The sequence below is a fragment of the Moschus berezovskii genome, chromosome 4, assembly GCF_049115385.1.
Source record: "Moschus berezovskii isolate FMDL1 chromosome 4, NW_MosBer_1.0, whole genome shotgun sequence".
NCBI classification, from domain to species: domain Eukaryota; kingdom Metazoa; phylum Chordata; class Mammalia; order Artiodactyla; family Moschidae; genus Moschus; species Moschus berezovskii.
In genome coordinates this window covers 106,021,948-106,044,187 of record NC_142463.1, presented here as the reverse complement: position 1 = coordinate 106,044,187, position 22,240 = coordinate 106,021,948, and the positions used below count along the sequence as shown (strand labels likewise).

At 43.6% G+C, this 22,240-nt stretch overlaps 2 protein-coding genes across 2 annotated transcripts in view; one reads left to right on the top strand and one right to left on the bottom strand.

Annotated features, from left to right (window-relative positions):
* LOC129535561 (NBPF family member NBPF4-like) overlaps window positions 1–22,240 on the bottom strand; it is a 319,223-nt gene that overhangs the window by 109,339 nt on the left and 187,644 nt on the right. The gene's annotated exons all lie outside the window — the stretch shown is intronic.
* FLG (filaggrin) lies at window positions 885–7,523 on the top strand. Its single transcript, XM_088835007.1, has 3 exons — window positions 885–985; window positions 1,609–7,162; window positions 7,221–7,523. The coding sequence occupies exons 1-3, from the start codon at window positions 885–887 to the stop codon at window positions 7,521–7,523; spliced, it is 5,958 nt and encodes a 1,985-aa protein (XP_088691133.1).

The window sequence follows — 22,240 nt, the reverse complement described above, 5'->3', positions numbered from 1 at the left end:
CTGACACTCACTGAGTGCTGAGGCATTTGGCAAACCAACTTACAGAAAATTGTCTCTCAACATAATAATCATTTGGGAAAGCAGCTTATAGAAAACTGATTTTCAACAAATTCGTGTGAACAAAATTTCGGTTAGCAGATGTTAGGGTCCTTCTATAAACTTCCATTAAGAAACTGTCAGAAGAGCAGGACATGCTTATCTACATCACACTGAGGTCTGTGACAATATATTGCTCCTGCCATTAGAGTATTCATGGACAAGAAATTTGCAGTCTTATAATTCAATAAAAATCATACTAATTTTACAATGCAAATAATAGAATTGTTTCCTCTTTTTTTTTCTCAATATTAAAGCTGCCTACCTAGGCGGAGATCTTAAAATATGGAAATTAATTACAGTAAGAGTAATAACACAGAAAAAGAAAAGAACTGGATTAAACTATATTTTATTTTCTATTACAGAGGTTCAAAAACACATAACAATGGCTACTCTGCAAAGAAACACCATCCCCAACACCGAAACAGGATCAAGCACTGCACAAAGGCATGGACTCCACCATGCGCAATCAGGAGACAGCTCCAGACGCTCTGGCACTGGACATGGACAAGCCTCCAATGGATCTGGAAGCAGTAGAAACAGGGAATCCAGTGTTAGTCAGGCCAGGGACAGCGAAGGATATTCAGGAGATGTAGGGAGGCATTCTGTGACCACCCAAGGAAGGTCCGGATCCACGTCAAGGAACCAACCTGGGTCTTCCCTTGGCCAATCAGGAGACACCTCTCGTCGATCAGAGTCACGACAAGGGCAGACAAACACACATAGGCAGAGAGAATCTGTCCATGGAGACTCAGGTTCCAGAGCTTCCCATGGACAGGGGAGTCACCATGAACAATCTAGAGACAGCTCCAGACGCTCTGGGACGGGACATAGACAAACTTCCACGCGATCTGGAAGCAGTAGATATAGGGATTCCAGTGTTAGTCAGGCAAGTGACAGTGAAGGATATTCAGGAGACGTAGGGAGGCATTCTGTGACCACCCAAGGAAGGTCCGGATCCACTTCAAGAAACCAACATAGGTCTTCCCATGGCCAGTCAGGAGACACCTCTCGGCTTTCAGAGTCGCGTCATGGGCAGACAGACACACATAGGCAGAGAGAATCTGTCCTCAGAGACTCAGGATCCAGAACTTCCCACGGACAGGGGAGTCACCATGAACAATCAAGAGACAGCTCAAGACGCTCTGGGACTGGACATGGACAGGCCTCCACTGAATCAGGAAGCAGTAGACACAGGGAATCCAGTGTTAGTCAGGCCAGTGACAGTGAAGGATATTCAGGAGACATAGGGAGGCATTCTGTGACCACCCAAGGAAGGTCCGGATCCACTTCAAGGAACCAACATGGGTCTTCCCTTGGCCAATCAGGAGACACCTCTCGTCGATCGGAGTCACGACAAGGGCAGACAAACACACATAGGCTGAAAGAATCTGTCCATGGATACTCAGGTTCCAGAGCTTCCCATGGACAGGGGAGTCGCCATGAACAATCTAGAGACAGCTCCAGACACTCTGGGACTGGACATGGACAAACCTCCACTCGATCTGGAAGCAGTAGACATAGGGATTCCAGTGTTAGTCAGGCAAGTGACAGCGAAGGATATTCAGGAGACGTAGGGAGGCATTCTGTGACCACCCAAGGAAGGTCTGGATCCACTTCAAGAAACCAACATCGGTCTTCTCATGGTCAGTCAGGAGACACCTCTCGGCAATCAGAGTCGCATAATGGGCAGACAGACACACATCGGAGAGAATCTGTCCATGGAGATTCAGGTTCCAGAGCTTCCCATGGACAGGGCAATCGCCATGAACAATCTAGAGACAACTCCAGACGCTCTGGGACTGCACATGGACAAGCCTCCAATGGATCTGGAAGCAGCAGACACAGGGATTCCAGTGTTAGTCAGGCCAGTGACAGCGAAGGATATTCAGGAGACGTAGGGAGGCATTCTGTGACCACCCAAGGAAGGTCCGGATCCACTTCAAGGAACCAACATAGGTCTTCCCATGGCCATTCAGGAGACACCTCTCGGCGATCAGAGTCACGACAAGGGCAGACAAACACACATAGACAGAGAGAATCTGTCCATGGAGACTCAGGTTCCAGAGCTTCCCATGGACAGGGGAGTCACCATGAACAATCAAGAGACAGCTCCAGACACTCTGGGACTGGACATGGACAAACTTCCACTGGATCTGGAAGCAGTAGACACAGGGAATCCAGTGTTAGTCAGGCAAGTGACAGCAAAGGATATTCAGGAGACGTAGGGAGGCATTCTGTGACCACCCAAGGAAGGTCCGGATCCACTTCAAGAAACCAACATGGGTCTTCCCATGGCCAGTCAGGACACACCTCTCGGCGATCAGAGTCACGTCATGGGCAGACAGACACACATGGGAGACAATCTGTCCACGGAGATTCAGGATCCAGAACTTCCCACAGACAGGGGAGTCACCATGAACAATCAAGAGACAGCTCCAGACACTCTGGGACTGGACATGGACAAACTTCCACTGGTTCTGGAAGCAGTAGACACAGGGAATCTAGTGTTAGTCAGGCAAGTGACAGCGAAGGATATTCAGGAGATGTAGGGAGGCATTCTGTGACCACCCAAGGAAGGTCTGGATCCACTTCAAGAAACCAACACGGGTCTTCCCATGGCCAGTCAGGAGACACCTCTCGGCGATCAGAGTTGCATCATGGGCAGACAGACACACATCAGAGAGAATCTGTCCACGAAGACTCAGGTTCCAGAGCTTCCCACGGACAGAGGAGTCGCCATGAACAATCTAGAGACAGCTCCAGACGCTCTGGGACTGGACATGGACAAACTTCCACTGGTTCTGGAAGCAGTAGACACAGGGAATCCAGTGTTAGTCAGGCAAGTGACAGCGAAGGATATTCAGGAGATGTAGGGAGGCATTCTGTGACCACCCAAGGAAGGTCCGGATCCACTTCAAGAAACCAACACGAGTCTTCCCATGGCCAGTCAGGAGACACCTCTCGGCGATCAGAGTCACGACAAGGGCAGGCAAACACACATGGGAGACAATCTGTCCACGGAGATTCAGGATCCAGAACTTCCCACAGACAGGGGAGTCGCCATGAACAATCAAGAGACAGCTCCAGACACTCTGGGACTGGACATGGACAACCTTCCACTGGATCTGGAAGCAGTAGACACAGGGAATCCAGTGTTAGTCAGGCAAGTGACAGCAAAAGATATTCAGGAGACGTAGGGAGGCATTCTGTGACCACCCAAGGAAGGTCCGGATCCACTTCAAGAAACCAACACGAGTCTTCCCATGGCCAGTCAGGAGACACCTCTCGGCGATCAGAGTTGCATCATGGCCAGACAGACACACATCAGAGAGAATCTGTCCACGGAGACTCAGGTTCCAGAGCTTCCCACGGACAGGGGAGTCGCCATGAACAATCTAGAGACAGCTCCAGACGCTCTGGGACTGCACATGGACAAACCTCCACTGGATCTGGAAGCAGTAGACACAGGGAATCCAGTGTTAGTCAGGCAAGTGACAGTGAAGGATATTCAGGAGACGTAGGGAGGCATTCTGTGACCACCCAAGGAAGATCCGGATCCACTTCAAGGAACCAACATAGTTCTTCCCATGGACAATCAGGAGACACCTCTCGTCGATCAGAGTCACGACAAGGGCAGACAAACACACATAGGCTGAGAGAATCTGTCCATGGAGACCCAGGTTCCAGAACTTCCCACAGACAGGGGAGTCGCCATGAACAATCAAGAGACAGCTCCAGACACTCTGGGACTGGACATGGACAAACTTCCACTGGTTCTGGAAGCAGTAGACACAGGGAATCCAGTGTTAGTCAGGCAAGTGACAGCGAAGGATATTCAGGAGATGTAGGGAGGCATTCTGTGACCACCCAAGGAAGGTCCGGATCCACTTCAAGAAACCAACATGGGTCTTCCCATGGCCAGTCAGGAGACACCTCTCGGCGATCAGAGTCACGTCATGGGCAGACAGACACACATGGGAGACAATCTGTCCACGGAGATTCAGGATCCAGAACTTCCCAAAGACAGGGGAGTCGCCATGAACAATCTAGAGACAGCTCCAGACACTCAGGGACTGGACATGGAGAAACTTCCACTGGTTCTGGAAGCAGTAGACACAGGGAATCCAGTGTTAGTCAGGCAAGTGACAGCGAAGGATATTCAGGAGATGTAGGGAGGCATTCTGTGACCACCCAAGGAAGATCCGGATCCACTTCAAGAAATCAACACGGGTCTTCCCATGGCCAGTCAGGAGACACCTCTCGGCGAACAGAGTCACGTCATGGGCAGACAGACACACATCGGAGGCAATCTGTCCACGGAGATTCAGGATCCAGAACTTCCCAAAGACAGGGGAGTCACCATGAACAATCAAGAGACAGCTCCAGACACTCTGGGACTGGACATGGACAAACTTCCACTGGTTCTGGAAGCAGTAGACACAGGGAATCTAGTGTTAGTCAGGCAAGTGACAGCAAAGGATATTCAGTAGACGTAGGGAGGCATTCTGTGACCACCCAAGGAAGGTCCGGATCCACTTCAAGAAACCAACACGGGTCTTCCCATGGCCAGTCAGGAGACACCTCTCGGCGACCAGAGTCACGACAAGGGCAGACAAACACACATAGGCTGAGAGAATCTGTCCATGGAGACCCAGGTTCCAGAACTTCCCACAGACAGGGGAGTCGCCATGAACAATCAAGAGACAGTTCCAGACACTCTGGGACTGGACATGGACAAACTTCCACTGGTTCTGGAAGCAGTAGACACAGGGAATCCAGTGTTAGTCAGGCAAGTGACAGCGAAGGATATTCAGGAGATGTAGGGAGGCATTCTGTGACCACCCAAGGAAGATCCGGATCCACTTCAAGAAATCAACACGGGTCTTCCCATGGCCAGTCAGGAGACACCTCTCGGCGATCAGAGTCACGTCATGGGCAGACAGACACACATTGGAGACAATCTGTCCACGGAGATTCAGGATCCAGAACTTCCCAAAGACAGGGGAGTCGCCATGAACAATCAAGAGACAGCTCCAGACACTCTGGGACTGGACATGGACAAACTTCCACTGGTTCTGGAAGCAGTAGACACAGGGAATCCAGTGTTAGTCAGGCAAGTGACAGTGAAGGATATTCAGGAGACGTAGGGAGGCATTCTGTGACCACCCAAGGAAGGTCCGGATCCACTTCAAGAAACCAACACGAGTCTTCCCATGGCCAGTCAGGAGACACCTCTCGGCGATCAGAGTCACGACAAGGGCAGACAAACACACATAGGCTGAGAGACTCTGTCTATGGAGACTCAGGTTCCAGAACTTCCCACAGACAGGGGAGTCGCCATGAACAATCAAGAGACAGCTCCAGACACTCTGGGACTGGACATGGACAACCTTCCACTGGATCTGGAAGCAGTAGACACAGGGAATCCAGTGTTAGTCAGGCAAGTGACAGCAAAAGATATTCAGGAGACGTAGGGAGGCATTCTGTGACCACCCAAGGAAGGTCCGGATCCACTTCAAGAAACCAACACGGGTCTTCCCATGGCCAGTCAGGCGACACCTCTCGGCGATCAGAGTTGCATCATGGCCAGACAGACACACATCAGAGAGAATCTGTCCACGGAGACTCAGGTTCCAGAGCTTCCCACGGACAGGGGAGTCGCCATGAACAATCTAGAGACAGCTCCAGACGCTCTGGGACTGGACATGGACAAACCTCCACTGGATCTGGAAGCAGTAGACACAGGGAATCCAGTGTTAGTCAGGCAAGTGACAGTGAAGGATATTCAGGAGACGTAGGGAGGCATTCTGTGACCACCCAAGGAAGATCCGGATCCACTTCAAGGAACCAACATAGTTCTTCCCATGGACAATCAGGAGACACCTCTCGTCGATCAGAGTCACGACAAGGGCAGACAAACACACATAGGCTGAGAGAATCTGTCCATGGAGACCCAGGTTCCAGAACTTCCCACAGACAGGGGAGTCGCCATGAACAATCAAGAGACAGCTCCAGACACTCTGGGACTGGACATGGACAAACTTCCACTGGTTCTGGAAGCAGTAGACACAGGGAATCCAGTGTTAGTCAGGCAAGTGACAGCGAAGGATATTCAGGAGATGTAGGGAGGCATTCTGTGACCACCCAAGGAAGGTCCGGATCCACTTCAAGAAACCAACATGGGTCTTCCCATGGCCAGTCAGGAGACACCTCTCGGCGATCAGAGTCACGTCATGGGCAGACAGACACACATGGGAGACTATCTGTCCACGGAGATTCAGGATCCAGAACTTCCCACAGACAGGGGAGTCGCCATGAACAATCTAGAGACAGCTCCAGACACTCAGGGACTGGACATGGAGAAACTTCCACTGGTTCTGGAAGCAGTAGACACAGGGAATCCAGTGTTAGTCAGGCAAGTGACAGCGAAGGATATTCAGGAGATGTAGGGAGACATTCTGTGACCACCCAAGGAAGATCCGGATCCACTTCAAGAAATCAACACGGGTCTTCCCATGGCCAGTCAGGAGACACCTCTCGGCGATCAGAGTCACGTCATGGGCAGACAGACACACATCGGAGACAATCTGTCCACGGAGATTCAGGATCCAGAACTTCCCAAAGACAGGGGAGTCGCCATGAACAATCAAGAGACAGCTCCAGACACTCTGGGACTGGACATGGACAAACTTCCACTGGTTCTGGAAGCAGTAGACACAGGGAATCTAGTGTTAGTCAGGCAAGTGACAGCGAAGGATATTCAGGAGACGTAGGGAGGCATTCTGTGACCACCCAAGGAAGGTCCGGATCCACTTCAAGAAACCAACACGGGTCTTCCCATGGCCAGTCAGGAGACACCTCTCGGCGATCAGAGTCACGTCATGGGCAGACAGACACACATGGGAGACAATCTGTCCACGGAGATTCAGGATCCAGAACTTCCCACAGACAGGGGAGTCGCCATGAACAATCAAGAGACAGCTCCAGACCCTCTGGGACTGGACATGGACAAACTTCCACTGGTTCTGGAAGCAGTAGACACAGGGAATCCAGTGTTAGTCAGGCAAGTGACAGCGAAGGATATTCAGGAGACGTAGGGAGGCATTCTGTGACCACCCAAGGAAGGTCCGGATCCACTTCAAGAAACCAACACGGGTCTTCCCATGGCCAGTCAGGAGACACCTCTCGGCGATCAGAGTCACGTCATGGACAGACAGACTCACATAGTCAGAGAGAATCTGTCCATGGAGATTCAGAATCCAGAACTTCTCCTGTACGTGGGAGTCGCCATGAACATTCAAGAGACGCCTCCAGAAGCTCTGGGACTGGACATGGACAAGCCTCTACTCGATCTGGAAGCAGTAGACATAGGGACTCCAGTATTAGTCCGGCCAGTGACAGCGAAGGTTATTCAGGAGATGTAGGGAGGCACTCTGTGACCACCCAGGGAAGGTCTGGATCCACTTCAAGGAACCAACATGGATCTTCCAGAAGCTCAGAGTCACATCAAAAGTGGACAGACACTTATAAGCAGAGCGAATCTGTCCATGGTGACTCAGGTCCCAGCACTTTCCCAGAACAGGTGGACCACTATGAGCAATCAGGAAACCCTTATTAGAGATAAGCTAATTTTCTTTAAAAAGTATTATTTCAAAGAGTAGCAGAATGTCACTTCTTTGAATCAAGAAAATTTTCATTAGTCTTTCTGGAAACTTGTAATTTTTTCTCTTTATGTTGGACTTAGTAGACAAATTTTTAGCCTGCTTGTTTCTTTTTCTTTTTTGGAACGGCTGAATATGATAGTCAGAAACTGGTTTTGGATGAAATCTATATCATAGATGCTCTAATTTGGAAAATGAATATTTAGAGTTTGGTATTCAAGTAAGCATTTTTCTCTTGAGAGGTTAAATTTCAGAATCTCTCCAGATTGGTTCTTCAATATATTCAATAATATCAAAGGAAATAATATAAAGTCACCTTCCATTTATCAAAGCTGCTTTATATTGTAATGGGTTTGCACACCTGCTTCTATTATCCTCCTATTAGAACTCTGTATTATTCTGCATTCATTAATCACCTTGGGCATATAGAATCCAGTAAAATGATCTACATGAAAACTGAAAATAAACAATTGACCGTATATCATAGTATGTCTCTTCCATGCTTATTTCTCATATACCCTAAAAGACCTATTTCCCCAACGTAAGAATAACACCTTTTTCCTCTTTCACTGAAAACTGTACTTGCAAATGGCAGATGTACATCATACCAAAAATAAATAATAAATAAGGAATACAAAGAAGAAGTAATTTAATCAAATTCTGTATCTTTCGCCAACATAGTCATTGTTCCATGTATGCATCATCAGGATGAATAAAACAAGTTCAGTTCTTCTAATTAGACTCAAACAACATTATGTCTATGCTTGCGCTCCATAAGCAACACAAAACGGGCACTATCTGCAGTGAGTATCCTTCTTCCTTGCTTGAGGTGCTGTCCCCAAATACTCCTACAAAGCTACAAAGTTGGCAGCACCAAATATGCAAGTCTCATGGATTTGCCACAGACACAGATATGGAAAAAAATGCTTCTTTCCATTATTATGACACATTTGCCACTTTAGTCTCAAAAGCAACTAACTGAACTCCCACTTGAGGCCCTTCTCTACAGGAGTCAGGACTAACTAGCATTCTGAATAATTTAAATTATAACAAAGAAAACAGTGCTGACCTAGCCTCACTAAGGGGGAGGTTGACAGAAGGACAATGATAGGTATTACAACAGAGATAGCCAGATACATATACTCTAGAGCTAAACTCTCATCCTTTTCTTAAGATGCCATAAACAACAGAAATTACTTTCTTTCATATTTCTATCCCCTCAAGGACAGAATTACCAGACATTCCTCTTTGATAGCTGACAGAAAATCATCTACCTCAAAAGGTGCAAACAAAATTCACTGGGAATATTCTAGACTTCAGTATTTCTCTATGCTATTCTTCTCTTGTGGAAATTATCTTTGACGTTGTTCCTTAACTCAGACAACCAACTCCTTCACACATGAATCAAAACTCTTCTTACCAAATAACTAAATGTCTGTAAGTTTTTCTTTGACCAGGAAAATCTTACAGGGAAGACTCCATCTTCCCTTACCTGCAGGAAAACTCTCTCCAAAGCACATAAATCCAAGGGAGAGATAAAATGAGAATCTGAACCAGTTTAGTGGTCATGGAATATCTGAACAATAAGGTCAAAATAAATTGATTACTGATCAAATCTAGAGCTAAAGAAGAGAAAGAAATCTAAGACTATTTAGAGGATTGTTACTTGAGCAACTGAATGAAGAATGAGGCCATTCAGTGAGGTAAGGAATAAGATTAGAGACGGAAAAAAAAGTAAGATCAGTTTTGAACATGAGCTTGAGAATCCCAGGAGAGACTCTCATGGAGCTTTCTTATGAGCAAATGGATATAAACGTCTCTATTTCAAACAAAAGATCAGACCTCAGCCATCAATATATAGGTAGTTAACTAAACTGGTTTAAAGTTCTGAAGCCAGATGCTGTCTAGGCAGAGTCAGAGCTTTATCATTAATTTGCTTTGTACCTTAGGCAACTTACTCAGGATCTCGATTTCTCATCTAAAGAGTACAAATAGAAACAGTACATACCTACCTTAACATTGTTATGAAGACTATGTCGATACATGAAATGTTGCCTAGAACATAACAAGCATTCGGTAAATGTTTACAATTATGGACGGAGCTACAAGTATGATTGAATGAGAGGGTACAAAGTGAAAACCAAAAATAGAATATTGAGAAAACCCACTATTAAAAGTTCAGCCCACAACCACATAACAACTAGGTGGTGGAAATAAGATTTGAAACCGAATTTTGTCTTCCAAGTCCAAGAAGAATTGTGCCTTTTTTCTGAAAAGGAGACAAGTTTTATCAAAGTTTCAATAGTTCAACTGCCAAGAATGGTCAAGTAAAATGAGGAATAAAATATGTCCACTGATTTGGTAACCTGACATATGAGACTCGAAAACAGCTATTTCTGTGAGGAGGTGACGATATATAAATTATTTTGGAAAACTTAGGAATGAATGATTTTGGGAGAGTTGGACATAATAAAGGAAGTTCAGAGTAGTGGACTAGCCTCATTACTTCTGTGAGAAAGTCAAAAATCAATTTCTAACCAAATCCCTTAGGGTTTTTCCACTCCTAAGTGCCCTGGAATACATGGATTCTGGGCTGAGAGCTGGAAAACCAGTCAGCATAATTTTTTTAGAATTAAGCAGAAACAAGATCATGAAGCATCTTGGGAGTCACAGTAAAAACAATGGACTTTTATATGTGGTTAAAAAAATACACAACATGAAATTTATCATCTCATCAATTTTTAAGTATACAATTCAGTGATGATGTAAACAGTCAAATGATGTAAAGAGCCAAAAATTCTCTTCCTCTTACCAGATCTCTTATGTGTTCCTTTGTTCTGAGATACTTGGTGGGATTAAATACCAAGAGGGAATCAGAGAAGGATTAGGAGGAAGAAACCTAAAACAAGCTTCTAGGACTAACCACTCTTACAGGTATTAAACTAAAGGACTACAATAAATTCAAGAAATTCTCCTTGGTCACAAAGTTCATCTGGGTGAGAGAGGTGTGGGGTTGAACCTTGGCAAACATGCGCTCATCTTATATGTACCCTTTTCTCCCTAGAAAAGAGTTCATAAGCAGTCACCTGTGTGAAGAGAGAAAATTTTCACATTAAATTCTTTATGAAGAATTCTTAAAAGAAAGGCAATTAGAGTAAGAAAAGAACTATTACTATCTTTGCAGAGAGAAACTGCATGCTCCCTGTTGTTATTCGGTCACTCAGTCATGTCTGACTCTTTGCAACCCCAGGAACTGCAGCACACCAGGCTTCCCTGTCCTTCACTATCTCCCAGAGTTTGCTCAAACTCATGTTCATTGAGTTGGTGATGCCATCCAACCATCTCATCCTCTGTTGTCCCATTCTCCTCTTGCCTTCATCTTTCCCAAAATCAGGGTCTTTCCCAAAATCAGGGTCTTTCCCAATGAGTCAGTTCATCGCATCAGGTGGCCAAAGTATTGAAGCTTCAGCTTCAACATCAGTCCTTCCAATGAACATTCAGGATTGATTTCCTTTAGGACTGACTGGTTTGATTTCCTTGCAGTCCAAGGGATTCTCAAGAGTATTCTCCAACACCACAGTTCAAAAGCATCAATTCTTCGATGCTCAGCCTTCTTTACAGTCCAACTCTCATGACTCCTGGAAAGACCATAGCTTTGACTATACAGACCCTTGTCGGCAAAGTAATGTTTCTGCTTTTTAATACACTGTCTAGGTTTGTTATAGTGTGACAAATTCTTTGTCACTCTTGGCATCAAGAGGTAGAGTCTATGTCCACTCCCCTTCAATCTGTCCCATGTCCCGTGACTGATTGGGCCAACAGAGTTAAAATGGAAGTAACCTATGTCATTTTCAAGCCTAGTCTTCAAGGACTGGCAGTTTCTATTCTGGCCCTAAGAGATTGAACATATAAACAAACAATGGCCAGACCATGCATAAAAATAGAACTCTGATCCACACCTGCAGAAACCAGCCCAGGAAACCAACCCCTTATCTACAATAAACCCTGGGAAACCACAGGAAAATGTGACAGCATTTCATTATTGAGGGAGGCTGATAAAGTAATTTAAATGTTAATGGAGAAACTGATAGAGAAACTACCACAAGCATTGCTTGAAGAATCTATGGCTTCAACGTAGTAATGCATCATTGGTGACACAAGACCATACTTGAAGGGCTTCTGAAGCTATCTCAGTGATTACTCTGGTCTTACAGAGATTCATAGCTCAGGATACTTGTTTATATTATTGTTATTATCTCCTGGCCTGGCGTGCTGTGATTCATGGGGTCGCGGATAGTTGGACACGACTGAGCGACTGAACTGAACTGAACTGAACTGAAGCTAACAATAGGTGAGAAATTACAAATAATACGCTGGTAACTCTAATCCTCTTTGCTCCACAAACAAGTCCCTGAACACACCATCCTGTCTAGTTCTAGCTGTTGTTTCTTGACCCGCATACAGGTTTCTCAGGAGACATGACTCCTGTAAGGTAAGGTGGTCTGAAATTCCTGTCTCTTGAAGAATTTTCCAGAGTTTGTTGTGATCCACACAGTCAAAGGCTTTAGCATAGTCACTGTAGCAGAAGTAGATGTGTTTCTGGAATTCCCTTGCTTTCTCTATGAGCCAATTAATGTTGGCAATTTAATCTCTGGTTCCTCTGACTTTTCTATATCCTGTTTCCATACCAGTTCACAGTTCATGTACTGTTGAAGCCTAGCTTGAAAGATTTTGAGCATTACCTTGCCAGCATTTGAAATGAGCACACCTTTATGTTAGTTTGAACATTCTTTGGCATTGCCCTTCTTTGGGATTGGAATGAAAACTGATCTTTTCCAGTCCTGTGGCCACTGCTGAGTTTTCCAAATTTGCTGATATACTGACTGCAGCACTTTAACTGCATCATATTCTAGGATTTTTTTTTAATTGGAGGCAAATTACTTTACGTTAATATATTGGTTGGTTTTGCCATACATTGACACGAATCTGCCCCAGGTGTACATGTGTTCCCCCTCTTGAACCCCCCTCCCACCTCCCTCTTCCCCATATCCTCCTTCCAAGTCATCCCCATGCACCAGCCCCAAGCATCCTGTATCATGCATCCAACCTGGACTGGTGATTCATTTCACATATGATAATAAACATGCTACAATGCCATTCTCTCAAATCAACCCACCTTCACCCTCTCCCACAAAGTCCCAAAGACTGTTCTATACACCTATGTCTCTTTTGCTGTCTCGTATACAGGGTTAAGGTTACTATCTTTCTAAATTCCATATATATGCGTTAGTACACTGTATTGATGTTTTTCTTTCAGGCTGAATTCACTCTGGATAATAGGCTCCAATTTCATCCACCTCCTTAGAACTGACTCAAATGCATTCTTTTTGATGGCTGAAAAATACTCCATTGTGTATATGTACCAAAGCTTTCTTATCCATTCATCTGCAGATGGACATCTAGGTTGCTTCCATGTCCTCGCTATTATAAACAGTGCTGCAATGAACATTGGAGTACATGTGTTTCTTTCAATTCTGGTTTCCTCGGTGTGTATGCCCAGGAGTGCGATTGCTGGATCATATGGCAGTTCTATTTCCACTTTTTTGAGGAATCTCCACACTGTTCTCCAAGTGGCTGTACTAGTCTGTATTCCCACCAACAGTGTACGAGGGTTCCCTTCTCTCCACACCCTCTCCAGCATTTATTGCATGTAGACTTTTGGATAGCAGCCATTCTGACTGGTGTGAAATGGTATCTCATTGTGGTTTTGATTTTCATTTCTCTGATTATGAGGGATGTTGAGTATCTTTTCATGTGTTAGTTAGCAATCTTTATGTCTTCTTTGGAGAAATGTTGTTTAGTTCTTTGGCCCATTTTTTGATTGGGTCGTTTATTTTACTGGAATTGAGCTGCAGGAGCTGCTTGTATATTTTGGAGATTAATTCTTTGTCAGTTGTTTCATTTGCTATTAATTTCTCCCATTCTGAAGGCTGCCTTTTCACCTTGCTTATAGAGATCTTCACGACCAAGATAGTCATGATAACGTGATCACTGACCTAGAGCCAGACATCTTAGAATGTGAAGTCAAGTGGGCCTTAGAAAGCATCACTACGAACAAAGCTAGTGGAGGTGACGGAATCCCAGTTGAGCTATTTCAAATCTTGAAAGATGATGCTGTGAAAGTGCTGGACTCAATATGCCAGCAAATATGGAAAACTCAGCAGTGGCCACAGGACTGGAAAAGGTCAGTCTTCATTCCAATCCCAAAGAAAGGCAATGCCAAAGAATGCTCAAACTACCGCACAATTGCACTCATCTCACACGCCTGTAAATTGATGCTCAAAATTCTCCAAGCCAGGCTTCAGCAATATGTGAACCGTAAACTCCCAGATGTTCAAGCAGGTTTTAGAAAAGGCAGAGGCACCAGAGATTAAATTGCCAACATCCGCTGGATCATGGAGAAAGCAAGAGAGTTCCAGAAAAACATCTATTTCTGCTTCATTGACTATGCCAAAGCCTTTCACTGTGTGGATCACAATAAACTGTGGAAAATTCTGAAAGAGATGGGAATACCAGACCACCTGACCTGCCTCTTGAGAAACCTGTATGCAGGTCAGGAAGCAACAGTCAGAACTATACATGGAACAACAGACTGGTTCCAAATAGGTAAAGAGTACGTCAAGGCTGTACATTGTCACCTGGCTTATTTAACTTATATGCAGAGTACATCATGAGGAACGCTGGGCTGGAAGAAGCACAACCTGGAATCAAGATTGCTGGGAGAAATATCAATAAACTCAGATATGCAGATGATACCACCCTTATGGAAGAAAGTGAAGAGGAACTCAAAAGCCTCTTGAGGAAAGTGAAAGAGGAGAGTGAAAAGGTTGGCTCAACATTCAGAAGACAAAGATCATGGCATCTGGTCCCATCACTTCATGGGAAATAAATGGAAAAACAGTGGAAACAGTGTCAGACTTTTTTTGGGGGGGCTCCAAAATCACTGCAGATGCTGATTGCAGCCATGAAGTTAAAAGAGGCTTACTCCTTGGAAGGAAAGTTATGACCAACCTAGATAGTATATTAAAAAGCAGAGACACTTCTTTGCCAACCAAGGTCCGTCTAGTCAAGGCTATGGTTTTTCCAGTGGTCCTGTATGGATATGAGAGTTGGAATGTGAAGAAAGCTGATCACCGAAGAATTGATGCTTTTGAACTGTGGTGTTGGAGAAGACTCTTGAGAGTCCATTGGCCTGCAAGGAGATCCAACCAGTCCATTCTAAAGGAGATCAATCCTGAGTGTTCATTGGAAGGACTGATGCTAAAGCTGAAACACCAATATTTTGGCCACCTCATGCGACGAGTTGACTCACTGGAAAAGACTCTGATGCTGGGAAAGGTTGGGGGCGGGAGGAGACGGGGATGACAGAGAATGAGATGGTTGGATGGTATCACCGACTCTATGGACATGAGTTTGAGTGAATTCCGGGAGTTGGTGATGGACAGGGAGGCCTGGCGTGCTGTGATTCATGGGGTCACAAAGAGTCGGACACGACTGAACGACGGAACTGAACTGAACTGATAGTTTCCTTTGCTGTGCAGAAGCTTTTGATTTTAATTAGGTCCCATTTGTTTATTTTTGCTTTTATTTCCAATATTCTGGGAGGTGGGTCTTGGAGGATCCTGCTGTGATTTACGTCGGAGAGTGTTTTGCCTACGTTCTCCTCTAGGAGTTTTATAGAATCTGGTCTTACATTTAGCTGTCTAATCCATTTTGAGTTTATTTTGGTGTATGGTGTTAGGAAGGGTTCTAGTTTCATTCTTTTACAAGTGGCTGACCAGTTTTGCCAGCACCACTTGTTGAAGAGACTGTCTTTTCTCCATTTTATATTCTTGCCTCCTTTGTCAAAGATAAGGTGTCCATAGGTGCATGGGTTTATCTCTGGGCTTTCTATTTTGTTCCATTGATCTATATTTCTGTCTTTATGCCAGTACCATACTGTCTTGATGACTGTGGCTTTGTAGTAGAGCCTGAAGTCCGGCAGGTTAATTCCCCCAGTTCCATTCTTCTTCCTCAAGATTGCCTTGGCAATTCGAGGTTTTTTGTATTTCCATACAAATTGTGAGTTTATTTGTTCTAGTTCTGTGAAAAATATCGTTGGTAGCTTGATAGGGATTGCATTGAATGTATAAATTACTTTGGGTAGTATACTCATTTTTACAATATTTATTCTTCCAATCCATAAACACGGTATATTTTTCCATCTATTAGTGTCCTCTTTGATTACTTTCACAAGTGTTTTATAGTTTTCTATGTACAAGTTTTTGTTTCCTTAGGTAGATATATTCCTAAGTATTTAATTCTTTTTGTTGCAACAGTGAATGGAATAGTTTCCTTAATTTCTCTATTTTCTCATTATTAGGGTATAGGAATGCAAGGGATTTCTGTGTGTTGATATTATATCCTGCAACTTTACTGCAGTCATTGATTAGCTCTAGTCGTTTTCTGGTAGAGTCTTTAGGGTTTTCTGTGTAGAGGATCATGTCATCAGCGAATAGTGAAAGTTTACTTCTTCTTTTCCAATTTGTATTCCTTTTATGTCTTTTTCTGCTCTGATTGCTGTAGTCAAAACTTCCAGAACAATGTTGAATAGTAGTGGTGAGAGTGGGCACCCTTGTCTTGTTCCTGATTTTAGGGGAAATGCTTTCAGTTTTTCACGATTGAGGATAATGTTTGCTGTGGGTTTGTCATATATAGCTTTTATTATGTTGAGATATGTCCCTTCTAGTCCCACTTTCTGGAGGGCTTTTATCATAAATGGATGTTGAATTTTGTCGAAGGCTTTCTCTGCATCTATTGAGGTAATCATGATTTTTATTTTTCAGTTTGTTAATGTGGTGTATTATGTTGATTGATTTCCGGATATTGAAGAATCCTTGCATTCCTGGGATAAAGCCCACTTGGTCATGATGTATGATCTTCTTAATGTGTTGTTGGATTCTGATTGCTAGAATTTTGTTAAGGAGTTTTGCATCTATGTTCATCAGTGATATTGGCCTGTAGTTTTCATTTTTTGTGGGGTCTTTACCAGGTTTTGGGATTAGGGTGATGGTGGCCTCATAGAATGAGTTTGGAAGTTTCCCTTCCTCTGCAATTTTATGGAAAAGTTTGAGTAGAATAGGTGTTAGCTCTTCTCTAAATTTTTGGTAGAATTCAGCTGTGAAGCCGTCTGGACCTGGGCTTTTGTTTGCTGGAAGATTTCTGATTACAGCCTCTAATTCTGTGCTTGTGATGGGTCTGTTCAGATTTTCTATTTCTTCCTGGTTCAGTTTGGAAGGTTGTACTTTTCGAAGAATTTGTCCATTTCTTCCAGGTTATTCATTTTATTGCCATATAATTGCTGATAGTATTCTCTAATAATCCTTTGTATTTCTGTGTTGTCAGTTGTGATCTCTCCATTTTCATTTCTAATTTTATTGATATGGTTCTTCTCCCTTTGTTTCTTGATGAGTCTGGCTAGTGGTTTGTCAATTTTATTTACCTTCTCAAAGAACCAGCTTTTGGCTTTGTTGATTTTTGCTATGGTCTCTTTAGTTTCTTTTGCATTTATCTCTGTCCTAATTTTTATGATTTCTTTCCTTCTACTGACCTGGGGTTCTTCATTTCTTCCTTTTCTAGTTGCTTTAGATGTAGAGTTAGGTTATTTAGTTGACTTTTTTCTTGTTTCTTGAGGTGTGCCTGTATTGCTATGAACTTCCCCCTTAGCACTGCTTTTACAGTGTCCCAGAGGTTTTGGGTTGTTGTGTTTTCATTTTCATTCATTTCTATGCATATTTTGATTTCTCTTTTGATTTATTCTATGATTTGTTCATTATTCAGTAGCGCGTTGTTCAGCCTCCATATGTTGCCATTTTTAATAGTTTTTCTCCTGTAATTGAGATCTAATCTTACTGCATTGTGGTCAGAAAAGATGCTTGGAATGATTTAAATTTTTTTGAATTTACCAAGGCTAGATTTATGGCCCAGGATGTGATCTATCCTGGAAAAGGTTCCGTGTGCACTTGAGAAAAAGGTGAAATTCATTGTTTTGGGGTGAAATGTCCTACAGAGATCTATTACGTCTAACTGGTCTATTGTATCATTTAAAGTTTGTGATTCCTTGTTAATTTTCTGTTTAGTTGATCTATCCATACGTGTTAGTGGGGTATTAAAGTCTCCCACTATTATTGTGTTATTGTTAATTTCCCCTTTCATACTTGTTAGTAATTATCTTACATATTGCGGTGCTCCTATGTTGGGTGCATAAATATTTATAATTGTTATATCTTCATCTTGGATTGAGCCTTTGATCATTGTGTAGTTTCCTTCTTTGTCTCTTTTCACAGCCTTTGTTTTAAAATCTATTTTATCTGATATGAGTACTGCTACTCCTGCTTTCTTTTGGTCTCTATTTGCGTGGAATGTCTTTTTCCAACCCTTCACTTTCAGTCTCTATGTGTCCCTCGTTTTGAGGTGGGTCTCTTGTAGACAACATATATGGGGGTCTTGTTTTTGTATCCATTCAGCCAGCCTTTATCTTTTGATTGGGGCATTCGACCCATTTACGTTTAAGGTGATTATTGATAAGTATGATTCTGATGCCATTTTCTTTTGTTTTGGGTTCCAATTTATATACACTTTCTGTGTTTCCTGTCTAGAGAAGATCCTTTAGTATTTGTTGGAGAGCTGGTTTGGTGATGCTGAATTCTATCAGCTTTTGCTTGTCTGTAAAGCTTTTTATTGTGATCCACACAGTCAAAGTCTTGGCATAGTCAATGAAGCAGAAATAGATGTTTTTCTGGACCTCTCTCGCTTTCTCCATAATCCAGCGGATGTTGGCAATTTGATCTCTGGTGCCTCTGTCTTTTCTAAAACCTGCTTGAACATCTGGGAGTTCGGGGTTCACATATTTCTGAAGCCTGGCTTGAAGAATTTTGAGCATGACTTTACTAGCGTGTGACATGAGTGCAATTGTGCGGTAGTTTGAGCATTGTTTGGCATTCCCTTTCTTTGGGATTGGAATGAAGACTGACCTTTTCCAGTCCTGTGGCCACTGCTGAGTTTTCCAAATTTGCTGGCATATTGAGTGCAGCACTTTCACAGCATCATCTTTCAAGATTTGAAATAGCTCAACTGGGATTCCATCACCTCCACTAGCTTTGTTCGTAGTGATGCTTTCTAAGGCTCACTTGACTTCACATTCCAAGATGCCTGGCTCTAGGTCAGTGATCACGTTATCGTGACCATCTTGGTCATTAAGAACTTTTTTGCCAAAGCATTTGATTGTGTGGATCACAATAAACTGTGGAAAATTCTGAAAGAGATGGGAAGATCAGACCACCTGACCTGCCTCTTGAGAAACCTGTATGCAGGTCAGGAAGCAACAGTCAGAACTGTACATGGAACAACAGTTCAGTTTCAGTTCAGTTCAGTCGCTCAGTCGTGTCCGACTCTCCTCGATCCCATGAATCACAGCACGCCAGGCCTCCTGTCCATCACCAACTCCCGGAGTTCACTCAAACTCATGTCCACAGAGTCGGTGATGAAATCCAGCCATCTCATTCTCGGTCATCCCCTTCTCCTCCCGTCCCCAACCTGTCCCAGCATCAGAGTCTTTTCCAGTGAGTCAACTCGTCGCATGAGGTGACCAAAGTATTGGAGTTTCAGCTTTAGCATCAGTCCTTCCAATGAACACCCAGGATTGATCTCCTTTAGAATGGACTGGTTGGATCTCCTTGCAGTCCAAGGAACTCTCAAGAGTCTTCTCCAACACCACAGTTCAAAAGCATCAATTCTTCGGCGATCAGCTTTCTTCACGGTCCAACTCTCACATCCATACAGGACCACTGGAAAAACCATAGCCTTGACTAGACAGACCTTGGTTGGCAAAGTAATGTCTCTGCTTTTTAATATACTATCAAGGTTGGTTTTAACTTTCCTTCCAAGGAGTAAGCGTCTTTTAACTTCATGGCTGCAATCAGCATCTGCAGTGATTTTGGAGCCCAAAAAAATAAAGTCTGACACTGTTTCCATTGTTTCCCCATCTATTTCCCATGAAGTGATGGGACCAGATGCCATGATCATCGTTTTCTGAATGTTGAGCTTGAAGCCAACTTTTTCACTCTCCTCTTTCACTTTCCTCAAGAGGCTTTTTAGTTCCTCTTCACTCTCTGCCATAAGGGTGGTGTCATCTGCATATCTGAGTTTATTGATATTTCTCCCAGCAATCTTGATTCCAGCTTGTGCTTCTTCCAGCCCAGCGTTCCTCATGATGTACTCTGCATATAAGTTAAATAAGCAAGATGACAATGTACAGCCTTGACGTACTTCTTTTCCTATTTGGAACCAGTCTGTTGTTCCATGTACAGTTCTGACTGTTGCTTCCTGACCTGCATACAGGTTTCTCAAGAGGCAGGTCAGGTGGTCTGGTATTCCCATCTCTTTCAGAATTTTCCACAGTTTATTGTGATCCACATAGTCAAAGGCTTTGGCATAGTCAATGAAGCAGAAATAGATGTTTTTCCGGAATTCTCTTGCTTTTTCCATGATCCAGTGGATGTTGGCAATTTGATCTCTGGTGCCTCTGCCTTTTCTAAAACCTGCTTGAACATCTGGGACTTCACGGTTCATATATTGCTGAAGCCTGGCTTGGAGAATTTTGAGCATCAATTTACAGGCGTGTGAGATGAGTGCAATTGTGCGGTAGTTTGAGCATTCTTTGGCATTGCCTTTCTTTGGGATTGGAATGAAGACTGACCTTTTCCAGTCCTGTGGCCACTGCTGAGTTTTCCATATTTGCTGGCATATTGAGTCCAGCACTTTCACAGCATCATCTTTCAAGATTTGAAAGAGCTCAACTGGAATTCCATCACCTCCACTAGCTTTGTTCGTAGTGATGCTTTCCAAGGCCCACTTGACTTCACATTCCAAGATGTCTGGCTCTAGGTCAGTGATCACAGTATCGTGACTATCTTGGTCGTGAAGATCTTTTTTGTACAGTTCTTCTGTGTATTCTTGCCACCTCTTCTTAATATCTTCTGCTTCTGTTAGATCCATACCATTTCTGTCCTTTATCGAGCCCATCTTTGCATGAAATGTTCCCTTGGAATCTCTAATTTTCTTGAAGAGATCTCTTGTTTTTCCTATTCTGTTGTTTTCCTCTATTTCTTTGCATTGATCACTGAGGAAGGCTTTCTTATCTCTCCTTGCTATTCTTTGGAACAACAGACTGGTTCCAAATAGGAAAAGGAGTACATCAAGGTTGTATATTGTTACCCTGCTTATTTACCTTATATGCAGGGTACATCATGAGGAACTGGGCTGAAGAAGCACAAGCTGGAATCAAGATTGCTGGGAGAAATATCAATAACCTCAGATATGCAGATGACACCACCCTTATGGCAGAAAGTGAAAAGGAACTCAAAAGCCTCTTGATGAAAGTGAAAGAGGAGAGTGAAAAGGTTGGCTTGAAGCTCAACATTCAGAAAACAAAGATCATGGCATCTGGTCCCATCACTTCATGGGAAATGGAAAAACAGTGGAAACAGTGTCAGACTTTATTTTTTAAGGCTCCAAAATCACTGCAGATGCTGATTGCAGCCATGAAATTAAAAGACACTTACTCCTTGGAAGGAAAGTTATGAACAATCTAGATAGTATATTAAAAAGCAGAGACACTACTTTGCCAACCAAGGTCCGTCTAGTCAAGGCTATGGTTTTTCCCGTGGTCATGTATGGATGTGAGAGTTGGAATGTGAAGAAAGCTGATCGCCGAAGAATTGATGCTTTTGAACTGTGGTGTTGGAGAAGACTCTTGAGAGTCCCTTGGACTGCAAGGAGATCCAACCAGTCCATTCTAAAAGAGATCAATCCTGGGTGTTTACTGGAAGGACTTATGCTAAAGCTGAAACTCCAATACTTTGGCCACCTCATGCCACGAGTTGACTCACTGGAAAAGACTCTGATGCTGGGAAAGGTTGGGGGCAGGAGGAGAAGGGGACGACAGAGAATGAGATGGCTGGATTTCATCACCGACTCAATGGACATGAGTTTGAGTGAACTCTGGGAGTTGGTGATGGACAGGGAAGCCTGGCGTGCTGTGATTCAGGGGGGTCGCAAAGAGTTGGACACGACTGAGTGACTGAAGTGAACTGAATGAAAGCTTTTTATTTCTCCTTCATATCTGAATGAGATCCTTGCTGGGTACAGTAATCTGGGCTGTAGGTTATTTTCTTTCATCACTTTAAGTATGTCTTGCCATTCCCTCCTGGCCTGAAGAGTTTCTGTTGAAAGATCAGCTGTTATCCTTATGGGGACCCCCTTCTGTGTTATTTGTCGTTTTTCCCTTGCTGCTTTTAATATTTGTTCTTTGTGTTTGATCTTTGTTAATTTGATTAATATGTGCCTTGGGGTATTCGCCTTGGGTTTATCCTGCTAGGAAC